The following is a 25,294-nucleotide window of genomic DNA, read 5'->3' as shown; positions in this document are numbered from 1 at the left end:
TTTAACTCCCAGCGTTCTACATCTGCAAGTGTGGCCAAGCCCAATATCTTTTACTGGACCAGCTTGTGTTGTGAAAGAGACAAGTTTTCCAGCTACAAAGCGTTCTTCAGGTCTGGGAAAGGTACTCAGAGTGTCACAACTAAATACAGGGTGGAATAGATTGTTTAGCGTAAGTAGTTAGCACATATTCTAAGAGACCATTCAAGGTAAAGTGGCCCATTAACACCCCCTCAGTCATAAGACTAAAAGGGGAGATGCATTACAGATTGCTTTAATAAGCCATAAATCCAGTGTCTTTATTAAGACCATGATTTTTAGTGTCTAGCACAGTTATGAATTTAAGCTCTCAGGTTTGTCTTGTGAAGGTGTTGCAAGGTTTCCTTTGAAGATGAGAGGTCAGATGTAGGATGAGCGTTTTGTGAAAAGTATTCACCTGATGTTTTTATGATGTTTTATCATTTTCCTATGTGAGTTCATTTGAGAGACAGGGACAGGGTCTCTTTTCACTTAAATAGTTGTTATTGCGGCATTTAGTGCACTGAGGTACACATGTTGTGACAGACATGTTTAGGACCCATAGATCTTGAAAGGTTTGTTGTATGGGGTTTTGATAGTCAGCCGTGGAGACATGTCTGTTGTTGTGGCAAGGTCTAGTGCTACTTCGAATTGGTGTGTCCTGGTCTGTGGGGAGCTTGCTTCTGGATGATAAGCTTGGAGAGCTTAAGGGGTTGTTTGAAAGCTAGCAGAGCGGGTTCGGGAAAGATTTCTTTCAGGCTGTGGTCTTTACTGAGTAGGAGTTGTAATTGTTTAACAGGGTAGATTTGATTTAAATCAAATTGATTTAAATCACTAGTCAGGAAGACTCTATTTAATCATGGATTTCTACTTGCATTCTTGTTGGTTGTTATAACCTTAATACATACTCTTCACAACTCAGAGATAGATGTAGGTTTCATTTTTAGAAGGTACACACTATACATTTTTAAAGTGATTTACTTTGAAAGCTTTTCAGATTAGTTTTACAGCTATATCAGAAAATGAATGATTGTTTGGTTATTTCTTTTACCAAAGGTAATTGAAGCAGATATTTATGAAGTCATTGGGAGGTGAACTAACCTCCAGTTGAACAGGTTAATCATTAATATTTAGAGAATTTTCTTGCCATGCTGTATTAGGAGAACATCACCAGACAGACATTTAAATTTTTATTTAACTAAAACGACGACGTTAGGTATTCTGGATTTTTTCTTCAACAGCAAACATAATTAACAAAACAAGCATATGAATTTTTGAATTTAAACATTCAAGTTTTTTTAAAATCAGGTTTGTTTTTGTTAAAATTGTTTTTAACTAAAATAGTTAAATGGTCAACATGAGAAACTTAAAATATTGGCTTCTGCAGCTAACTCAGTCGTCTTCACCTTCATTTTCCTGTTTGTTCATAATCTGGAAAAGAAAAACAAGCTTTCCTGCTTTTTCAGGTCCCGAACGATTTCTCAGTTTGGAATGAATTAGTCCAAAGGAAGAAAATATTCTTTCTACACCAGCAGAAAGAAGCTACTGCTGTTAAAATGAAATTCTCACTTCAACAGTCTCTGAATCCAAGTGCTTAAGTGACTTCCACCAGTTCACTGGTGTGACTTTCTTTAAAACATCGTCAGCAAACATATATTTCTTGAATGGTTCACCCTTAGCTCTGAAGTTTATTATAGTTGACATTCTGGAGGGATGATTGCTGGATGTCCATGTCATAGCCAACTCCTCTTTTGCAGCAGTTAAGGTTTGACCCTGGTACTGAGTATTGAGAATATTTGCAAGAAAATGAGCTGGAGATAGTGCTGGTCCCATTCGGTTTTTTAATACTTGTAATTTAACTCTGTCATTGCACATTTCTCTTTTTAAGATCTCACTCAGTTCCTTCCAATTTCAACAGTGTCAGCAATAAAACGCTATTTCCCTGCATTTTGTTCAAGGCTACAGAAATAGGCTTCAGGGTACTCAGCATGTGTTCAACATTTCTCTTAAGCCCAATGTTAAGAACTTTGGCTGTGACAGTGCCATCTTTTTGTTCACAAACTGTCATCAGATTAGGCCAGTTCTTGATCTAGTGCTCAAAACAGTCCACTACTGAGTTCCATCGCATGTCTTGTGTGAGAGTTAGCTTGCTTCCTCCCACGTTTTTCAGATCAGCTGCTGCAAATTGGTTGTTACGGAAGTATTTTGCAATTTCAACAACATTAGCTTTTATTTATGGAACACTGAAGTCTTTGGCTAGGAGTGCATCAAATGATCACTGAACTATATGTTATTAGCTTGGAACTCTCTTCTAAATAATTTCTTCTCAGCTTGGATACATTTGCAGCATTGTCTGTGACCAAGCTGCGTACTAGACATTTGAATTTTTTTTCACAGTTTGTTATAGCTTTTACTGCTACTTCTTCTAAGTATTTTGCAGTGTGTGCGTTTCCTGATGTATCAGTTGTTTCTGTAAGGAAGACATTCCCTTCTTCGGTTGTCACACAAGCACATACAACAGGATCATTGTGGACATTGCTCCACCCATCCAGACTCAGGTTAACAATTTCACCCTCTAGACCTTTTGCACACTGCTCACTTTCTCTTTCATACACTTTATCCAGAAATTTGCCTGCGACATCTGCTATGTTGGGTGGACTGTATCCTGGTCTTAATGACTGAACCATGTTAATGAAGCGTGGGTTCTCAATCATATGGAAAGGAGAGTTTGTTGCATAAACAAACCGGGCAGTTTTTTCATCCATTACCTCTTTTTGTAATCTGCTGGTTCTTATCACAAACTTTATCTATGGTTGTTTCTGGATGCTGGAGATTTTATTTTTCTTTTTGCTACTGATGATATACTGTGGCTGTGTGACATACATGATGTGACTGAAACCCTGTCATTGGCAGATAACTCCAAAACTGTAGAAAATTATGGTGCTCTTGAAGGTGGATAGTCTTCAGAATCCTGTATGTTGACGATGGATTCTCCTAAACAAAATAAGTCCGTGCAGTTGTTTGTTTATTATTACCATACTGCTCATTTAGTATTGCTCATTGCATTCACTGACACTCAGTACTACTTTAAAGGGGAAATCCTAAAAGGAAGATCTGCCTATTTCAGCTATTTATTTTTTTTATCAGAACTGCATCTAAAATGATAGTACCATAGAGGAACAACTCTATTTTTTTGCTCAAGCATGAGAATTCAAGAATAGTCCAGAAGGAAGACCGGCAGTCCTTAAGAAAGAAGTACGAAATAAAAAAGTTTACCAACCTGAAGATCCTGCATGTTCAGACACGTTCCTTTCATCATCTTCAACGCAGCGTCCTCCTGAGGAGGAACACTTCTCGTGATGTTGTTTCTTTCGGGCAACCAGGCCTTGCATTTTTTTGTTGCGCTGTTTGCATTTTGCACACATGCCTGTCATACCCACAGGTAGAAGAACTTCATTAAAATATTCCCAAACTGCATCTCTTTTATGGCCTACTAGCATTATAGGTTTTCCCTTCTAGTGAGAGAATGGTATGGCAGATCTCAAATCAATGAAGGCTACACTCAGAAAGACCTTAAGACTTCTGGAATATGCTGCTCAAACAGTTTCACTTTTGTTTCTACTGCCTGTCCCTCCCTTCTCACATTTATCTCCGGACTTCTTCTCCTTGTCCAGATCTATTCCGCCCCCAACAATCTTCTATTCATTGAACTTTTTGAAACTTTGCACTTTTAGAAAGAGAAAAAGGATTGACTCTGTATACACAAATTTGCAGAGGGACAATAGGGTTGAGGTCTGTTATTTCTCACCTATGTATGTATGTTTGTTTTAGTTAAAAACATTTTTGCTGTTTACAAGCATGTTATCTCTGGAGACGCAAATCGACAGTTTGAGAACTGCAAAACTAAGCACCTCTGATGGTATCTTCTAGATTGAGCACTGAGTCCCATCAGGTAGATAGAAAGATTAAATAATCTATACAGAAGCCCCTGGAATCCCATAAAATTGGGTCCCTAATCCATGAACTATTGGAACTCACTTACAAAACTTTTCTTAAACATTACATGAATATATTGTCTCATACTATAGAATTAGAATTCATAATCCCTATTCCATGATGAGATATCTTTGAGCTATAATGTATCTTTATTAAAACCATCTTTAGATAGCTTTTTTCCTCAAAAAGCATTTTAAATAAAAAATGCAATTTTTTTTTAAATTTAATTGATTTTTATCCACCCTATTGTTTAATAATACTCTGTTCTCCACATATGGGCTCCAGTGTGGGGTGGTTGATGACAACTTCGGGTGTGCAGTCAAAGGGTTGTTTTTGTCTGTATTGAAGCAGGTTCTCTCGGAGGTATTTGGGTGGTCCATTCCATGATGCTATCTATTTCTGTGATGGCGTGTCCCTGTTTGATGAAGGTGGTTTTAAGTGTGTTAAGCTGTTTATCACAGATTTTCTTCTCAAAGCATATGCTTTTGTTTCTGAGTGCCTGGATGTAGATAACTTATTTCTTGGTGCGTTTGGATTGGTTTACTGGATTTGTGAAGGTAAGTGTGGTGATCGATGGGCTTCTTGTACATAGTTGTCTGTAAAGGTCCGTTGTTGACACTGATTTTGGTGTCCAGGAAGTTGATGCTGGTGCAGGAGTGTTCTAGAGAGAGTTTAATGGGTAGATGGTTGAAGTCATAGTGTAAATCTGTGAGGGAGTTTAGGTCATCTGTCCAGAGGATGAAAATATCATCGATTTATCTGAGACATATCATTGTCCAGAAATTCTTCCTCCAGGTGGCCCATGAAGAGGTTGGCATATTGGGAACCAACCTACTGCCATGGTTGTTCCCATATTTGGACGAAGTGTTTGTTGTTGAATGTAAAATTGTTATGAGTGAGGATGCAATGGATGAGTTTAGCAATGTGTTTGGGGTAGATATCTGAGTGTTGTCCATTGTCTTGTAGGTATTTGAGGCAGACAGCGATGCCATCATTGTGATGGATGTTGGTATTTAGAGAGGTGACATTCATGGTGGGACAGATGCTGTTCCAAGGGAGGTTGTTAATATTGCAGAGTTTCTGGAGGAAGAGCACTGGTTCATGACACACTATGTTAGCACACAAGCAGCAGCTATAGATGCTATGGGGGGCCAGGCCATACTGCAGACCTCACTTCCATTGGCATCCTCGCATTCATTTCCATGCTGATCACTGCTTGCAAGTCACCCACGTGCGGAATACAAAAAGGGACCAACACTCGAAGAGGAGGAGGAGGTTACTTACTTACCTGTAACTGGAGATTCTTCAAGGTGTGTGGTCCCTATTGGTATTTTGCTTCCCACTCTTCACCCCCTCTGCTTCAGACTGGATTCCATTATGGTAAGAGGGAGACTGGAGACGTGTGATCCGCACCTCCTCTTATACCCTTGGCTGCGAGCACAAGGAGACTCACTATGCATGTACGGATCAACGGACACTGCTAAAAAAATACTTCCCAGACTCAGGCATTTGGCCGCATGTGCACCCACATCTGGAATACAGATAGGGAGCCCACATCTCAAAGACCCTCCAGTTAAAGGTAAGTAACCTTCTGTTATGACTGTCGGTGCGGATGTGGTAGTTGTGGGTGGTGGTATAACTTTTGTGAAAGAATTCTTTAAGGCTGAGTTGGTGAAATAATTCTAGTTCTCCACATATTAGTGTGGTGTCAAGTTCTGTGGTGGAGCAGAACGTCAGTCCCTTAGAGAGTACAGATAATTCAGCTCTTGCTACTGGTGTCATCATCAAACCTTTTAAAGAAAAGGGAGGAGAACAAGTAAAATATGCCTTCGGCTAATGTGATACCGAGTGATGTTCCAATCTTGAAAGCATCTTTTATTTTTTAAACCATAGCATAACCTATTAAAGCATAAATCCAAACTGAAGCAGAAGCCTAACTGTACTGCAGGTATATTCGTCTTTAACGTATCTAGCAAGCATAGCCCTTGTTAAATGTATCATCTGGTTTACATAGTGGAAAAGGACAGGTGGGTCCCAGGAGAGGCAGGTAAGTGTTGAACCACAGGCAGCATGGGATTCACTTTCTTCATACAGAGCACTAAAATACAAATGACATGATCTGTAATAGTTATGTGCTTTAGACACCGAGGAAGGGGAAAAAAACCGGTTTCAGAATTACTTCAGTATTCTATAACGTATTTCTTAAATTCAGAAGTACAAAAAGATGGTTCTTATTGTACAGGACCCACAATTTTTATAATCAAGAAGACCCTCATCTTATGGACCCAATTCTGATCTTGTACTGGTGTAAATGAGAATCAGGACCTACTTTGCAACATTCCAGAGTGAGGAGGAGTGACTGTACAGTTATACTCCTGGATTTATAAAAGTATATTTCCTGTATCGTACTTCTAAAAACTTCCTGAGCTGTTTTTAGCAGCAGTGAGAATCTAGAAGTGTCAAAGATGGAAAAAAATAGAAATGGCAGCCTTATAAATCTGCTTTATTAGCCAATAAACAGCAATAAGACTTAGCACTTATAATGCTTTACATTTTCAAAGTGCTGTATAAAATAAGGGCCATATTCAGCTGTGGTAGGTCCTGACCCAGCAGAACCAGTGAAGTTCCAATGATGAAAGTAGTGGAGGAGGGACTGAGAGAGGACCCCAGTGGATCTGCAGTTACATGGACAGCAATTTTTCATGCACTCTGACTGCAGGAGAATTGCGCCATCCAGTTACAGTGGTCACAAAATGGCTTCCTGTGGTGGAGGGAGGATTCCTTCCTTTTCAGCCCTGCACACATTACCAGTGCACATAGCCCAGCCACTTGGGCTTGACACTGGGATCAAAGGTTTGGGTTTAAAGGCTAAAGCGGGGAGTCGGGAAGTCTGAGCTCTGTTCCTGCCACTAACGTGGTGTGATCCAGGGCAAGTCACGTTACTGCTTTGTGCCTCAGTTTCATCATCTGTAAAACGGCAGGATAATGCTCTTTATGGTACAGTGCTTTAATATTTTGGATGAAAAGCACTTTGTAAATATTAATTATATTTATTAGTGTTGTTACAGTAGCATCCTGCAATCTTCACTTACAGGAGTTGTCACACTGGAGTCCTAACTACAGATAAATAATGAAATTGGATTATTCTTCTTCTAAAAGAATGGGGAGAAGGAAAATGACTCCATGCCCCTTTCAAATCTTATGAAATAAACCCCAAAAAAATCAAAGTAAAGGTAGACCTCCTCATGAGATTTAGAATGGTGAAAGAAAGTTATATTTGCTCTATGGGGGGAAGGTACAGCAAATGTTTAAAAAATGGAAAGCTACCAAGATTATTCTATAATATTATCATGGTTTAACTGTGTTCAGTGACAGTCCAGGGCCCTAAACATACTGTCTGTTTCAAGGTTCATTCTCAGCTACCAAGATAATTTAGGTTAATCTTTAAATGAAGGGCAACATTCTGCTCTGTCATATCTGCCCAACACCATTCAAGTCAATTGTATCATACAGATGTAACTGAGAAGAGAATTGGCCCAATGATCCCAGCTTTAGCCTTATGTGCTTATATAAGCTCTCATAAACCATATATTTCTTTCTTATATATGATGGTTACAGTTATAGACAGATCCCTTGGTAATACCATATGTTAGTAATTCACACTTTGTACAGGTCCAATTTTCCAAGCCCCATAGATTTCATGACACTTTCCCTGGCCATTAACATTCCATTCCCCTGTGAATGTTCCTTTGTGCCATTGCCTTCACATTTTAATGGTTTTCTTTTCTCTTAAACTACCCCTTTACCTCCCAAATAAGAAAATAAAAATTGCAGGCACACTTTTAAACGCCACTTTTGAAAACTTGCTCTGTTATGTTACCTGATGTTCCCACAGCCATCCTTTCCCCTTCTCTTATTAATGTATTGTGACTATTTTAAAAATTAGGTAATTTAGACAAAACATGCTATAAATAAAAAGTCCAACCATAAAGTTATATATTTAGCTGCTCAGCACACAGGCTGATGGGTAGGTTTGCTCCTTTGCACTGTCAGCTCTTCATTTTCAAACTCTTGATTTTGTGTTTGGTACAATGCTGAGCACATTGTCCAGGTTTAACAAATCATCATAATTTTAACAGAAATTATTCAAAAATCAGTGAAACACAAACAATAAGGAGTTTTTCCTTTTAATCACACCATATGTTTTGTTCCATCATATCATTCGTTTGGAAACATGGTATTTCACACAGTAACAATCATTTTCAGTTCTATATATTTTTTTGCTACCTAATAATTATAGGTCGTACAATTGTCTGGTCAGATTACCCAGTCTGTCTTTCAGATCACAGAGACAAGGTGGGTGAGGCAATATCTGTTTCTGGACCAACTTCTCTTGGCAAAAGAGACAAACTTTAAAGCTACAGAGAGAGAGAGAGCTCTTCTGCAGATCACAGGGCAGCATGTGAACTGTTACTTCATTACCACTGGGTGTCACTGTAGATAATAGAATAACCCACACAGGCTAACATTAGCACATTAATGTTTTGTGATTTCAGCCAGCCTGTGAGTGCATTGCCTTTTGTGGGCCTGCATCTAAAAGTGCTTAATAATATCAGACTGTTAGATTTTGAAATGGTTTTTATGTGAATTTTTTTTTTCTTCTCACTACATAGCATGGCAAAAATGAATCAATGAGTTCCAAGAGAGAAATGGTTTTCTCTAGTAACCAGGTCCAGTTCAGACAGGCCTGATGAGCAATTGTCTGAATTCAAAGTCTAAGTTCCCCTGAGCCAACACTACCAAATTTGCAGGCTCCTACATTGTTGAGTCCCATCTTACCAGTGACAGGTTGAAAGGCTAGTGTGATTGTTCCAGCACCTATGCTGTATGGTATGAAGTACACGCATGTCCATGCTGGTTGAGAGCTCTGAGATTATAACAACTTGGGCCTCTTATGAATTAAGATATGTCCACCCTTTATTGTGGCCCTTGTTGGAGAATGTCACAGGTTTTCCCAACCCTACTCACCAAGAACCATCATCTAATGTTCACCTGACTTGCTCCCGTGGGATTCATCCCCTCAAGCTGACATAAGAACAGCCATACTTGGTCAGACCAATGGTCCATCTAGCCCAGTATCCTGGCGTCTGACAGTGGACAGTGCCAGATGCTTCAGAGGAGATGGACAGAGCAGGGCAATTTGGAGTGATTCCTCCCTTGTCATCCAATCCCAGTCAGAGGTTTAGGAACACCCAGAGCATGGGCTTGTCCCTGACAATCTTGGCTAATAGCCATTGATGGACACATCCTCCATGAATTTATCTAATTCTTTTTCAAGCCCGGTTATACTTTTGGCTTTCACAACATCCCCTGGCAACGAGTTTCACATGTGCATTGTGAGAAAAAGTACTTCCTTTTATTTGTTTTAAACCTGCGGCCTATTACTTTTGTCTGGTAACTGCTGGTTCTTTTGTTAACATGAAGGGGTAAATAACACTTCCCTATTCACTTTCTCCACACCATTCTTGATTTTATAGACTTCTATCATATCTGCTATTAGTCATCTCTTTTCTACACTGAACAGTCCCAGTCTTTTTCATCTCTCCTCCTATGGAAGCTGTTCCATACCCCAATCAGTTTTGTTGCCCTCCTCTATACTTTTTCCAATTCTAATATATCTTTTTTTGAGATGGGGCAACCAGAATTGCATGCAGTATTCAAGGTGTGGGGGTACCATGGATTTATATAGGAGCATTATAATTTCTGTCTTATTAACTCTTCCTTTCCTAATGGTTCCGAACATTGTTAGCTTTTTTGACTGCTGCTGCACATTGAGAAGCTCTACAGGAGTTTCAGAAGGAGAAGAAAGACTGCACACTGGCTCCTGGGCCTTGCACCTGGGGATCCCAATCAACAATCTTCACAGGGTGGTCCAAATTTGCTTGTGCCAGCCCTCCTGGCAACCACACCCCTATTGTGTATTGTGGGGCCTATTTATTTATTGTTGATGTAGGGTTGCAGATTAAAGTAAGCATCACCTTAGAGTGTCTTATTAGCATTACAATATGGGATATTTAAAGTGAAAGAATGTAATTTTTACAGATGCCAACACATCTCAACAGATGCTGAATAAGTCATGCTGCTCTTTCGCCTTTGTCATACTGAACACTTGTTTTGTTGTACAGAAAAGATACTCTTGTGGTTGAGGTGTGGGACTGGGTTTAAGGACATCTGGATTTAGTTCCCAGCTCTGTCAGAGACTATGACCCCGAGCCAGTCATTTACTCTTTCTGTGCCTTAGTTCCCCATTTTTAAAATGAAGATAAGACTTTCTTTGTCTGCTTTGCCTGTTTAGATTGTAAGAGCTCCGGGGCAGCATCTGTCTCTTACTAAGTGTTTGGACAGTACCTGGCACAATGGTGCCCTGTTCTTGGTGCTACTGTTCTAATAAATGATATTGAATTATCCAGCTATTATAGAAATGTTGTGCTAAAAATCCTTTGCGGTGTCTGTCGTAGTGCTATTTTAGAGAGGAACACAGTACGGCAAGCGGCTTTGCAAGCAGAATAAATATTATTAAAAACATGTAGTATAGAGCAGAGAGAAGAATTTTGCCTCACATGTTCCAAATTTTGATCTTTATGCCTGTCAGGCCCTACAAAGGTAACTCTGGAGCTAAAGCATCAAGCTGGGATTGTCGTGGATATTAATAAAAAAAAGATAGACTCAAAAAAATCAGAATTCAGGGGGCAGTTCTGTTGATGGTGCCTGCAACACTCTGCAATAAAAACAGTAGTACCAATGTCTCAGGAGGTCTTTTTCCAACCACAGTCATACTTGTTGTTAAAGTTTGTGTCAATGTACAGTGCTCTAACCACTGTTTTAACCCTGGCCATAAGGGATGATCTCCTCTAGGAGTTCCAGCTTCATGCCTCGTCAATCCTTGTTTCTCTGTTGTGACCACCAGCTGAAGTGGTGGCTTTTTTAGGGTGGAGACACTTGTCCTCTGGGAGCCGGACTAGGGTTCATAATCACACCTTATCAATCATAATTAGGAATGAAGCCCTATCTCAGCATTCATGTTGGGATTTTAACCTCCCCATATTTCAAGGATTTGGAGAGTTGGAGATTTGGCTCCAACCACTCCAAAGGGAGGGGGCCACGTGCAAAATTCAGAATCCAGTTCAGATTTCAGTACCTCTAACCCAAACTTAGAAGCACTGGTATGGAGCCAGACACATGTTGGTGACTAACAATAAATAAACCCAAACCATGCAGTGGAGGCCATTCTGAAGTGTCCTGTTACCTTTAAAGACAGACAGACAAGTTTTCCAGTATTGTGGCATGAATTAAGATCTGTTAACATATACTATCTTGTTTGAGATATGTGGATGAAAATCACAGTATAAGCACTTGATATTAATTAAACATTATCAGTGCTACTTATTTAACCATGACACCTTTAATGAGAGTGGTGGAAACTGTTAACACTCAGCACCTTATAATCTTCCTTAAGAAGATATAATTAATGCTACTCTTTGAAATCTACCTTGGAGTTTCTTTTTGAGATGTTCTCAAAGTAAAAGTCAAAGTTTCCTCTTTTTCTCCCCGTCATTGCTTCAAGTTTTGGTCTTAAAATAAGAACACAGGTTCCGCTTTATCCAGTTCAGCTGGAAATAGCTATCTCAACCCCCCTCCCTGCACCCCTTCCACACCTACCCTGCACAACCTAATGCAGAAAGGCCAACAAATGAAAGATGCATCCTTGGCCTGTTAGTGATTCACATTCACTTGTCTTATTTTTGTAAAAAGACACCCCTTCATAAAGGCTCTGAACTGTGTAGCCCTAGGCCACCCTTTTTGCCTCCGCCCCCCTCATTTGTTTTCAACACTCACCTGTCGTGTTGTCCCTACCGAGACAGTAGATTCTCTGAGGCAATTGTTTTTATTGTTCTGTCTGTACAGTTCCCAGCCCAATGGGGTCCTGATCCTGACTGGGTGGTATAATAATAATAAAATAACCTCTGATGTATATTTTTAATTTTAAAATGGGAGGCATGGGGATGAGAAGAGAATTCAGAAACTTCGTAGAACATCTAGTCGCAAGAAACAATAGGCCATACATGAACAGCCAGTACAGTGTCAGCTCTAAGTGTAAAGGGGGTTGATATGATGACTACTGAACTAAATTAGAGAAAAGCATCCAGCTATAACACAAAAACCAGGAACAACTGCTCCTTTCACTAGTTCATTTATTTTATGTTTGTTGTTATGGTCTGTAACCCACAAACTAACCTCTAAAATGGTATGCTATATATGCTGCAACATACATCATTTTGGTATCATGCTACACATGAACATAATGGCTAGAGCTCGGTGAAATTTTTCAGCCCCCAAAAATGCAATGCCAAAATGTTTCATGAATTCACATTGGTTTTGCCAAATTGTTCATGTTGGGGAAAAAAATCTGACATTTTCAGTTCAAAACAACTTATTTAGAATTTTTTTTCCCCAAAATGTTAAAAATTGCTCAAAATTGAAATGAAATGTGGTTCAATTGGAAAGGCTTGTTTTCTTTTCTACTGCTGGATGTGTCAAAAATTTTAAAAAATTTTGTTTTCAGTTTGACCCAAATGATTTCTTTTAAAAAATTTCACAATTGCCAGAGAACTAAAAAAATCCATTATTTGCGCAGCTCCAGTTATGGCCTAGTTTAGTGAAGGTATTTAGGCATTGTTCTGCTCAGCATTGCACAGCCTAAGTGACTTAGATGTCTAAGTCCCATTTTCAAAGGTGAAGTAGGCACTGAGACCAAGATCCTCAAAGCTATATAAATGCCTAACTCCCATTGATTTCACTGGGAGGTAGGCATCATGGTACCTTTAGGTGCTGGGCCCTCAGAGCTGCCTGAGTCACTTCTGAGCGCAGCAATGCCTAAATACCCTTAACATTTGGGTCTATATCTGTGGGCTGCTGAGGATTCACCAATGTGAACATGACCCTGTTCTATAGGTTCTGAAATAAATCATTAAAATGACACAGCAGGGCCCTGTTTATCTGGTCTAATTGGGACCAGTGCCAGATCGGATAATAATAAATTCAGATAATCTGGAGAATGGGAAAATGTGAGGGTTCAGCAGCCACAGGAGAAATCGCCTGCTTCAGGACCTGTATACACTGGTGGTTCGGATAACAGAGGGTTTGGATAAATGGGGTTCTGTTGACTTGCCCTAGAAATGAACACCTATGAGGGGAGAAGTAGCAGTGACACCTTACTAGTGCATGGCAGGATGGCAGCCCCCAGAGAACCTACAGAATATGCTGCTGCAAAGACTCTTCTCAGGAGCAGTTGTGCTTCCTAACATCTGCCAGCTCGCAGTACACAGCTTGCCAGGCAGGTGGATGGACCTGCTTGTGCAGGCCATTCCCCTTTGGTTTGGGGATGGAATGCATGCCTGTCCCAATAGGTGTACATTCCTTCCAGCACACTCCTGTGTGCTGTGGAGGGGCACTGTTCTCTTTGTTGTAGGTCTCTTTACAATAGTTATTTCCAGTGGACTTATCTCTGTAGTGTGTAGGAGCCAAACAGGAGTTAATTTAGCTTCTCAGCCCTCCTTTGAGGTAGGTAAATACTGTTATCACCATTTCACAGATATGGAAACAAAGGCACAAGAGGTTAAGACCAAAATGTTCAAATCTGCATGCCTGTAGCTAGGCACCTTATCCATATGTAGGCTCCTAAATAAGTGGCTCAGTTTTAAAATGTATTGAGCACCCACCTCTCCCGCTGACTTACATACACTTAGGAGAGACGCTGTATGAATGTACTGGATAGTTACTAATATTTACTAGATTGTTAGCAATGAAGTTATTAAGTAGTCACTTTTATGTGCACCCAGGACAGCTCCCTTTGAGAGCTAGGGGCTGTACAGGGGAATAATACAGTACCTCCACTACTTTTACACTGTCTTTTAACTTGGACATTGACCTTAGGAATGTAATCAGAGAGCTGATTATAAATAGTTTGTGCAGTTGCTGATGGGATTAAAATGTGCGATAGCAGCCAGTTAAACAAGAAGACTATCCCAGTATAGAGGAGTGTGCCTCAGATACTGTATGCTCGTCAATGGACAGCTGTGTGACTGGCCTAAAATGAGGAGTGACTGAAAAAAATGCTCAACAGACCCAAGCAGTGAAGGAGGAGGGAGCAGCCGTAGAATTCAGAGGGGTGAGGGAGGATATGGATTTGCAGGAGGCTGAGGATAGGGAGGAGCAGGGAAGCAGTGGGAGAGAGGAGCCAGGGGAAGGAAGACAGGGCAGCAGGACCCCAGCCTAATTTAATGTACAGGATACATGGTATTTTGGGAATGATCAGGTTAAGATACAGGCAGGCCATTCGTCTGGTTTTAAACCAGACAGTCCCCTTTTGGGATGATTTGTCCACTGCTTGGTACTGAGACAAAACTGGACATGGTTTTGTCCAGTATCACATGGAGGATTCCATTTTGAAGAACACACCGCTTGTCCCAGCCTGCAGTGCATGAGAGGTCACACTGGTGGGGGTGGGCCCATGCCATTGCTGGAAGTACTGAAATGTCTGGTATTCTGGGAATGTCTTGAGTGGCCACCATAGTTATGTAGTGAATTAGGCTGTTGTCTATAGGACTTCTGTTTCATTTGTTGCAGAAGTCTGTGTGGTGTTAGGGGCTGTACCTTTAAGGGCCAAGCTTCTCAGACAGTGTCTGTGTGGGGTACTGTGAAGCTCTATGCATAGCCAGTTAGTACCAGACATAGAAAGAAGTAGAGCCCTTCCAACACTTTAAAGACTAAGTAATCACTGAACACTCCAATGTGCAGTGATTGAGGCAGGAGCTTTCAGGAAGAGAAAGGATGGTCTCATGGTTAAGGCAATTGAGTCCCACCCTGGAGAATTGAATTATATCCTTGTCTCTGCCACAGAGGTCCAATGTGATGCCAGACAAGTCACTTAAAACAAACTTTTAAGAGCCGATCACTAATTGTATGTTCCTCATTTTCTGGGGCCAAACATGAGATACCCTGGGTAAGATTTGCAGCAGTACTCAGCAGGGCCACCCTTACCCATATATATATATATGCATAGGGCACCAGGAAATTTGGGGCGGCACCAGGAAATTTGGGGCACCACCCCTGAGGACTGCAGCAGGGCTGGGCCTGCACTCACTGGTGGCGGGAAGTGCAGCAACCCAGCCGCATCGCTGGTGAGTGCTGGGGGGTGGTTCCCCCCGTCCTCTCCCAAGCCAGCCAGCCTCCCCCCGGAGGCCTGAGGCTCCCCAGAGCCCCCACCCCATGGGGGGTGGGGGAGCTGCATAGGGCCCCAGAATAGCTAGGGACGGCCCTGGTACTGAGTGCTTGCAATAGCAACTGAAGGTGATTGGCACTAAGCTTTGAGCATATAAAGTAATATAAAATGCTATGTACTTTGGAAAATCACACCATAGGTGTCTCAAATTGGGCACCTAAAATTGGTGGATATGTTGACAATTTTGGCCTTAATTTCTGTGCTCAGTCCCTAGCTGTCAAATTGGGATGATAACAGCTAGTCTCGCAGGGGTTTTGTGAAGACAAATTCATTAATGTTTGTGAAGCACCATAGAAATGCCCCAGAGGAAATTAAGAAGTCTGTACTCAGTGCAAACTTTGGATGTGGTTAACAAGGCCTGGAGCCTCATATTGAATAAGGAGAATTAAAAAAAATGAAATATTAATTCAATGAATGAGGCAGGGATACAATGGTAAAATAGTAAGTGATCATCTGATTAATGATTATATCATAATGTATATGCACAAGGGAGCTGAATTAATGTTGCACAGGTAATCTCTGGCATATCCTAATTTCTTGAGTGCTTGACTTCGTGAGTTTACCTTTCTCTGAGCATAGGATTTTTGAATGTTTACACACACACACACACTGTTCCAAATAAATGCTACTTGCTCAATGTGCATGAAATGTCTGTAGGGAACAACAAAGTAAATACAGGGATTTAATATTAAAGCTCTTTAGATTAGGAAAAATATTTCTCTGTGCTTCTGTCCGTACTGTAGTTCCTGAGAAAAAAAGGGAAAATGCACTTTCTTAGCTTGCTTGTTTTAAAACAGAAAACTCTTTCCTGGTGAGTTGGCTGGAACTCACAGAGTATGTGTTGAATAGGTATTGAGAAATTACTGCTGAAAGTTTAAGGCCTGAGGGTGATCTCTCCCTAATATTCTATGGGAATGTCCGATCGTGATGAAACTTTGGAAACTAGTGGGATATTGTAGAATTAGCATGACCATGAAAGTGGCAGGACCAGCTAACCCTAGCTTATGCTCCCCAGATCACAAGGGCTGCGTGACTCACCAGAGAGGTGCCTGTAATGGGCCTGTTTGCTGGATAAGAATACAAGCAGTCCTCGGACTTTGACACAATTGGTTCCTGAAAATTCCATCGTAAGTCAAAACATTGTAACTCGGAGCTGCAATACACTCCATTGCGGACCAAGCATTGTAAAGTAGAAACCAATGGTCATAAGTCGAATCAGGGTGTAGATTCAGAAACGTCATAAGTGCCATTCGTCTTCAGCTGAACGTCGTAAAGTCAAGGACTGCCTGTATATTCCTGCAGTGATGGGAGTCTCCAGTGATATGGCAGCACAAGTGAAGAACTGGTGTGATCTGGCATCTAGGAGGAGAGCAGGCTATAGAAGATTACAGGAGCTACAGAATTTAGAAATTATTTGGGCTTTATTTTTTGATTTTCTGAGTTATAATAAAAAAGCCAGTAGTGCCTTGTGTCATTCTCATATGCTCCTTGAGCATGAACCACTGTGAACAATTTAATGTTTTGCATTATCTTCATGTGATCCTCCTGGCCAGCTTTTATTTCCTCTCTGGTTATTCTTTTCTTTAGCTCTTCTCTTTCCTCAGGTAGCTATTCTTTGCTTTCTTATCTTTTTCTAGATTCTTTTTTTCTCTTGTATCTTTCCCAGGATTTTTCTTAGCTCCTTTTATTTGAAATATTATTCTGTAATGAAAAGAAATTTAAGAAAAAGAAAGAAAGAAGCTTGTTGTCTGGAATGTGAGAACATTATTTTTATGTATAACTGCAAACAAAGGCCCAATCATGCAAATTGCAGAGTACCCTAAATTCCTGTTGAAGGCTCTCTTTGTGCCAAATGGTATTCACCTATTCTGAAGTGTCATAGGAATTGTTTTTGTTTTTAAAATCATTGTGCTCTTCACCTGGACTGTAGGGGATATAGTGGGATCTTAGTTATCTGTATTATAGTATTGATGTTGTGATACTTTGTTCACAGATGATCCAGATTGCCATATTGTTTTATAGATGATTTAGCTGAATTTGCAACAGATACAGAAAACTTCATAGCTGCCAGGTTGTACAAAACTCTAGATCAATAATAATGTTTCCATAGAGTTACTCTTGAGAAATTAAATGTAACTGGTTGTTGTTGTTTGTATATTTTCATTCCCATGCAGTAGTATTCGCAACTTGAACGTTGTCAAACTATGCTAGTCTGTCGGAACCAGAAAGTGAGCCAGAATAGAAACCAAAGAGAGGAGGTGGATGAGGTAATATCTTTTATTGGACCAACTTCTGTTGGTGAGAGAGAGAGAGAAGCCTTCGAGCCACACAGAGTCTTCAGGTCTGGGAAAGGAACTCCCAGCATCACAGCAAAATGCAAGGTGCGGACCTCTGGGGATGATGTTTTGTTTCTTGCATTTGCTCAGGATGTCTGTCATGTTGTGCAGTTGCCATTTCAGAGAGCTAAATTCGATAACTAAACTGCATAGAAAACAAAGCAACTGTTATCAAGCTCCATGCAGTGCAAAAAGGAATGCAATCAGCTTTAATGGGAAAAGTAAAATCAGATTGCTAGGATTTATTCTGTTTTAACAAACTAAGCTGCTGTTGATGCCTCAGGTAAAGATATATATTTTAAAACTACATTAATCATAAGGCCCCCAAATAAACCTATTTTTCTTTTCTATGCTTGGCAAGTATTATATAATTATTTTATGTGCAGTAAAAGGGAAAATTAATTCTGAGGAGTCAGAATGTGATCTCAGTCAGTTAAGTGGAGTCACTCTGAGTAACTGAGATCAGAATATGGCTCTGGATCAGTTGTTTTAATTACACTTGCAATGGAATCATATTTGCACAGAAACAACATTTTGGAACTGAAATAAGTCTCTGTCATGAAACACATATTTTTAGATGATATTATAAGACACCATGGATTTATTTGGGAGATATTAGCATTGGACAACAGCTTGCTACAAAACAAGGAGACTGCAAGAGATGTGGTACAAAACTCATCAGGTTATGTCAGAAATACCAACTCTAAGCCTGTGATTTGAAAAGGTGTGAAAATAAAGAGGCAGGACTGGTAAATTTTTTCTGTTACGAATTTCTCCTTCTGACTCATGTCCTCATTGCTGAATAACTGGAAGAGATAACATATCTGCAGTATGGCTCACCATTTACCTACTTTCTAAGACACAGGATTATTTGTTTCACCAGGTTACAAAATACTGCAAAAGGATTAAAATGCCAGTTGCAGAGATAAGTTCGCTTTATCACAGATGAGGCCAATATAGCCTATAACAAACAGGCCCCTTTTACTTTAATGCTTGATTACTCATGGCTCTTATAAATGATAGCACTTTGGTAACACAGATATTTGTTGCACACCTATCAGCATTTGTCAACACTCAGCAGTGGATTTAACAGGGAAATAGACACTTTGATTCAAATCTGGTTACCTTAAAGTGTGATTGGGCTAGAGAAGTATCTATGTTAAAATTACATGAGCCAGATCCTGCTTGCCTTATTCGTGCAATTAGTTCCATTGACTTCTGCAGGGTGGCTCATATGGCTAAGGCAAGCAGGATTTGTCCCTGGGTGTTATTCACCATAGTACTCATGAGTGAAATAGACCTAAGGACAGAGGGCAGTCCATAAGCCTTGATCGGGGTGAATTTCAACCAATGGGCCTGATCTACAGCAGATATAAGTTGGTTTAGATGCACTGAAGTCAATGGAACTATCCCAATTTATACCAGTTGAGGATCTGGCCCTTTGTGTCCTTGAGTCACACCTGCTAACTGTGTTGACAAGGGGCCTGATCCTACAGTGCTCATTCAGTACCTGCTGAGACAAAACTCATATTAAAATCAGAAGGATTTTGGCCAAGGATGTGCCTCAAACTAACTCTGTACCCTGGTTAGCAAGGCTGAGCTATTAAAGAGCAAAATAGATTCTGCCCCATAGTGCATATCATTAGGGCTGCATGTTTGTCAGGGCTGGGACAGCAGTCATGGTCTTTGTGGGTTTTTTTTTTGTTTTGTTTTTAGATATTCTTGACTTTTAGTCAAGAATATCTAAAAGTGTAGAAGATCTTTTTATACACACAAAGCATGAAAAAATACCTCCCCCCCACCCCACTCTCCTGCTGGTAATAGCTTATCTAAAGTGATCACTCTCCTTACAATGAGTATGATAATCAAGTTGGGCCATTTCCAGCACAAATCCAGGTTTTCTCCCCCCCCCCCACCCCACAAACCCACTCTCCTGTTGGTAATAGCTTATCTAAAGTGACCACTCTCCTTACAATGTATATGATAATCAAGGTGGGCCATTTCCAGCACAAATCCAGTGTTTAACAAGAACCTCTGAGGAGGGGGGGTAGGAAAAAACAAGGGGAAATAGGTTACCTTGCATAATGACTTAGCCACTCCCAGTCTCTATTCAAGCCTAAGTTAATTGTATCCAATTTGCAAATGAATTCCAATTCAGCAGTCTCTCGCTGGAGTCTGGATTTGAAGTTTTTTTGTTGTAATGTCGCAACTTTCATGTCTGTAATCGCGTGACCAGAGAGATTGAAGTGTTCTCCAGCTGGTTTATGAATGTTATAATTCTTGACATCTGATTTGTGTCCATTTATTCTTTTACGTAGAGACTGTCCAGTTTGACCAATGTACATGTGTCACGGTTCCTCCCCCACTCTGAACTCTAGGGTACAGATGTGGGGACCTGCATGAAAAACCTCCTAAGCTTATCTTTACCAGCTTAGGTCAAAACTTCCCCAAGGTACAAAATATTACCCCCGTTATCCTTGGACTGGCCGCTACCACCACCAAACTAATACTGGTTACTGGGGAAGAGCTGTTTGGACGCGTCCTTCCCCCCAAAATACTTCCCAAAACCTTGCACCCCACTTCCTGGACAAGGTTTGGTAAAAAGCCTCACCAATTTGCCTAGGTGACTACAGACCCAGACCCTTGGATCTTAAGAACAATGAACAATCCTCCCAACACTTGCACCCCCCCTTTCCTGGGAAATGTTGGATAAAAAGCCTCACCAATTTGCATAGGTGACCACAGACCCAAACCCTTGGATCTGAGAACAATGAAAAAGCATTCAGTGTTTTACAAGAAGACTTTTAATAAAAAATAGAAGTAAATAGAAATAAAGAAATCCCCCCTGTAAAATCAGGATGGTAGATATCTTACAGGGTAATTAGATTCAAAAACATAGAGAACCCCTCTAGGCAAAACCTTAAGTTACAAAAAAGATACACAGACAGAAATAGTTATTCTATTCAGCACAATTCTTTTCTCAGCCATTTAAAGAAATCATAATCTAACACATACCTAGCTAGATTACTTACTAAAAGTTCTAAGACTCCATTCCTGTTCTGTCCCTGGCCAAGACGACTACAGACAGACACAGACCCTTTGTTTCTCTCCCTCCTCCCAGCTTTTGAAAGTATCTTGTCTCCTCATTGGTCATTTTGGTCAGGTGCCAGCGAGGTTACCTTTAGCTTCTTAACCCTTTACAGGTGAGAGGAGCTTTCCCCTGGCCAGGAGGGATTTCAAAGGGGTTTACCCTTCCCTTTATATTTATGACAACATGGCAGAGGGGCATTGCTGGCACATGATGGCATATATCACATTGGTGGATGTGCAGGTGAACGAACCTCTGATAGTGTGGCTGATGTTATTAGGCCCTGTGATGGTGTCCCCTGAATAGATATGTGGGCACAGTTGGCAACGGGCTTTGTTGCAAGGATAGGTTCCTGGGTTAGTGGTTCTGCTGTGTGGTATGTGGTGTGTGGAGACTGGGAGTGGCTAAGTGGCTAACAAGGTAACCTATTTCCTCTTGTTTTTTCCTACCCCACCCCCCCCAGAGGTTCTTGTTCCAGCACAAATCCAGGGTTTAAATGGCCCACCTTGATTATCATATACATTGTAAGGAGAGTGGTCACTTTAGATAAGCTATTACCAGCAAGAGAGTGGGTTTGGGGGGTGGGGGGAAAAAAAACCTAGATTTGTGCTGGAAATGGCCCAACTTGATTATCATACTCATTGTAAGGAGAGTGATCACTTTAGATAAGCTATTACCAGCAGGAGAGTGGGGTGGGGGGAGGTATTTTTTCATGCTTTGTGTGTATAAAACGATCTTCTACACTTTCCACAGTATGCATCCGATGAAGTGAGCTGTAGCTCACGAAAGCTTATGCTCAAATAAATTGGTTAGTCTCTAAGGTGCCACAAGTACTCCTTTTCTTTTTGCGAATACAGACTAACACGCCTGTTACTCTGAAACCTGGCTAGAGTAGGGAACTTTCAGAGAGGTGTTCCCTTCCCCAAGGTAACAAAACAAAAATATATGAACAAATACCCTGTAGAGATTTCCATTAGGGTTCCAAAGGTTGGCTCTGGTACAGTGAGGATTCTACCGATATCTCTCTAGTGTTATCTCAGCTCGAGGGGTTATTTGCACTAATATGGGGAAATAAAGGCTATCTGAGGTTCAAAACAATGTCCCAGTAATGGACATTTCAAAAAAATTCCATAGCTTTTGTCCTTTTCACCATGACCCTTGTGACTTTTCCTCAAACAGCAGCCCTACACAAGAACACGAACATGGTCTGTGTTCTTTATTACTGGTGGGGAAGTAAGAGATAACAACAACACAGCTTGATTTTTTTTCCTGTTAATATTGTACTCTTTTTTTTTTATCTGTGCTATCAAGTGCAGAAACAGAAGAGACACTGTGAAACTAAAGTCTTCTACCATAAGTGCATAGATAGAATTAATTTAACAGCAAAATTTGACTAAATATAGTAAATGAGTATGAATAGGAATAGTTTGCAAAATAGGCCATTAGAAAAATTGTCCTTTGACAATTGACCTGTAAACTGAATGAATTCACTATGGAAGTCCTTGAAAGGGAATAAATATATATCCCCACAATGCTAATTATAGTCACCTCTCAAAGTATAATCACACTGTAAAGGCCAAGTTCAATTCTGCTCTAAGTAGACACAATCCTTTAGAAGTCAGTGAGTCTCCACAGAGTCTGAACTATCTATAGTTGGATCAAGTCTCATCAACATCTGTTGAGCAGTATATGGAATCTAAGTCAATGGAGATGTGTTCACTTGCACCCGTGCTGAATTTGGTCCTAAGAATTGTTTCCTACTGCCAGGGATTAAACTTTACATTCACTAACAAGGACTGTTTTAAAATCAGTCCTTGTGGCAGGCAGAAGTTTTGTTAAAAGGTGTAACTTCTTGTACATCCACACTGCTGGATAATTCACTGCTCAATGTCCAGTCATGTTCCTGGGAGCTTCTATGATAGTTACTGAATGCTGGTGAGAGTCTATTATGTGATCCAAGCCTGGACAGTCATATTCAGGTTTTCTGGATACCCATGCCACAGTTTTTGGACTCTGTGCCATCTCCACTGAATGCATTGTTGGGATGTTTACAATAGCTGACCTAGCTTCAATTTAATGATAGGAAGAATATGTGAATAAAATCAATGGCCGCACAATCTAACCTCTTGCAGACTAGCTGCTCTAGAAACAATGTCAGAAAATGACTAGGGCCCTGATCTAGATCTAGCTAAGCACTTGGAACACCTGCTTACCTTTTAATTGACGTAAATGGCTCTGCTCACCTCACAAACCTGAAGTTCATCTTATGCCTAAATGCTATGCTGGATCAGGGATTACACAAGAAGTTGTGAGTTTACGTTTTTGTTTTGGTTTGGGGGTTGTTTGGTTTTGTTTATGGGGGCTTTGGGAGGGGGCATTGCTAAAAGAATTATTTATAAAGAAGGGGGAATTCATGGTTCACAGCCTATGATAACATACAGCTTTTTGGAAAGTGGGGGGTTATTTTGGAAGGGGATGTTGCTTTCCATTTAAAGTAAATTCATTGCTCTTGAAAGGTGCTGGATTGGCAGCACTTGAGACTGAAGTTCTCTTTTTATCCGCAGTCCAGCACCATTTGTGGAAGTGAAAGGGCCCCATATTGTCCTGCGAATGTGCCTGAAATCTCTTCTAAGGGTAAGAGGTAGTTTTAGTCTCCAGCTTCATTCAGACCTTGGCATCACTGGTGAAAACTGCCAGTCTGACAGCAGGGAAATCTTCTGTGCAACAGAGGCAGGGACACCCTGGTATCTCGGCTGAGAGTGACAGGAAAAATGCCATTTAGTTCCAGTTTTATAGTGTTTTTTATGATGTGGACTCATCTATTTCAGATAGTCCTAAATCCAAATCCCTCCAAACCTTGGGGGAAGTTCAGCTCCAGATCCAAACTTGGTGGCTCTTTTGTCTTCTACGAACAAATCATGTAGGCCACCAAATAGCCATCACCAAACAGTGACAACCAAATAGTGATAACTTTCCATCAATATTGAACACCTCCATTTCCTGAGAAACATCATTTTTAAGGTAACTAGTTCTGAGGGTTAACAAAATGGACAGTGTCTTTTTCAAACAAAATCAGAGAAGGACATAGCTTCTTTCTAGATTACCAAATGTAGAGGTGCACAAACAGCTCTTTTTAGCAGATGGCTCTTATAATGGGAACTTCACTGGTAGAAAATAAATATTTCAATCCAACACAAACTCGTACAATTTTCTAAAATGGACAGGATCCGTGTAGCTTTCTTTTGTTTTGTTTGTTTCATATTGCCTGGTGTAATTTGTCATAGCGATGCTTAGTTTTTGTAAGCACTTTTGCTATGCATCACTTTGTATAATTAATATTTCATTAAATACTATTTTCCTAATAATTTAATGGAGAAATGAACCCTGTGTTTTATGCTAAACAAGTTGTCATCATAAATAGCGTTGTTACATTAAGTCTTTGTCATGCATTTAGTTATAAATCAAAAAAATACTTTTATGACACAATCCAAAATTAATATACAGAGGCCTGATCTTGCTTTCATTGAAATCAATGGCAAAACACCACAGACTTTCCTGAGAGGAGGATTAAGATCCTAGTATTTAAATCAATGTATATGATCTTGCTTTGATTTATTTGATATGTTTGCCCCATATTTCAGACATAAATCATAAGGAGAATCGCTTTGCACAAATTCCTTACTCTAGTCTTTTTTTCCCTATGGTAATCAATAAACCATTACTGCCCTGAGTCAGCATAGCACTGAAGTACATGTTTAACTCCCAATGAAGTCAATGATATTAAGGACATTGCTGAATTGGGACCTATAAAAGAACTTTGCTGGATTCTTTTTTTAATGGGCCAAATTTTCTTCAGGTGCAAATGGGCTCCAACCCATTGACTGCAGTAGAATTCCCCCAATATAGAGCAGCAGAGAATGGTGTCCATTGATTTTTGTGACCAATGCTTGCTGAACCAACAAGTTCACCTTCATGCACACTCCATTTGTGAGAGAATGAAAGCGCATTTTTGCTTAGATGTGGAATAGTAAAAAGACGTCCTAGCATATAATTCATGATATAAAAGAATCCCAGCAGCATTAAAGTAGTATTTTTACCAGGCGAACTCCCTGTAAACTTGCCCCATGACTAATTCAGAGTTCAATAAACATGGCAAGTTTTGGGAACGGATGAATTAAAATTAATTTTGGCATTTATACTGCTCAATGAAGATATAGTTGTCCAAGCCCTTGCCACAGATTGACTATACTTTTCTAGTATCCTGTGTTTGAAATATATCTTGCCTTTGTTATATCGGTTTAGCAGATCTGAAAATGGGCAACAGTCAGAATGACAGAAATGACTTGTCATAAAGAGAAGTGCAGAGAGATGGGCTAAGAGAAGGATGAGTCATCAGTGGTTTGTATTCCAGAAACAGCTCACCCTGGCCAGCTGTTTTACGTCGCTATATTGTATCATTTCAGAAAATGAGTGTACTGTACTTCCTGTGCAAAGTATTGCCCTGGAGCACATGGGCAC

At 40.2% G+C, this 25,294-nt stretch overlaps 1 protein-coding gene across 4 annotated transcripts in view; it reads left to right on the top strand.

Annotated features, from left to right (window-relative positions):
* CASP3 (caspase 3) overlaps positions 1-19,369 on the top strand; it is a 45,337-nt gene extending 25,968 nt beyond the window's left edge. The window contains exons 7-8 of one of the 4 annotated variants that reach the window (XM_073341790.2): positions 16,368-16,479; positions 17,346-19,369. In XM_073341790.2, the coding sequence (XP_073197891.1) occupies positions 16,368-16,453 (86 nt within the window). In that variant the 3' untranslated portion in view covers positions 16,454-16,479; positions 17,346-19,369. The remainder of the gene's footprint in view (positions 1-16,367; positions 16,480-17,345) is intronic. The other 3 variants (XM_073341793.2, XM_073341792.2, XM_073341791.2) reach the window with 3 other exon arrangements.
* The last annotated feature ends 5,925 nt before the right edge of the window (positions 19,370-25,294 follow it).

The sequence above is a fragment of the Lepidochelys kempii genome, chromosome 4 (genome assembly GCF_965140285.1).
Source record: "Lepidochelys kempii isolate rLepKem1 chromosome 4, rLepKem1.hap1, whole genome shotgun sequence".
Lineage (NCBI taxonomy): Eukaryota > Metazoa > Chordata > Testudines > Cheloniidae > Lepidochelys > Lepidochelys kempii.
Note: the sequence above shows the minus strand (reverse complement) of the source record. Positions and strands in the feature narration are given on the sequence as shown.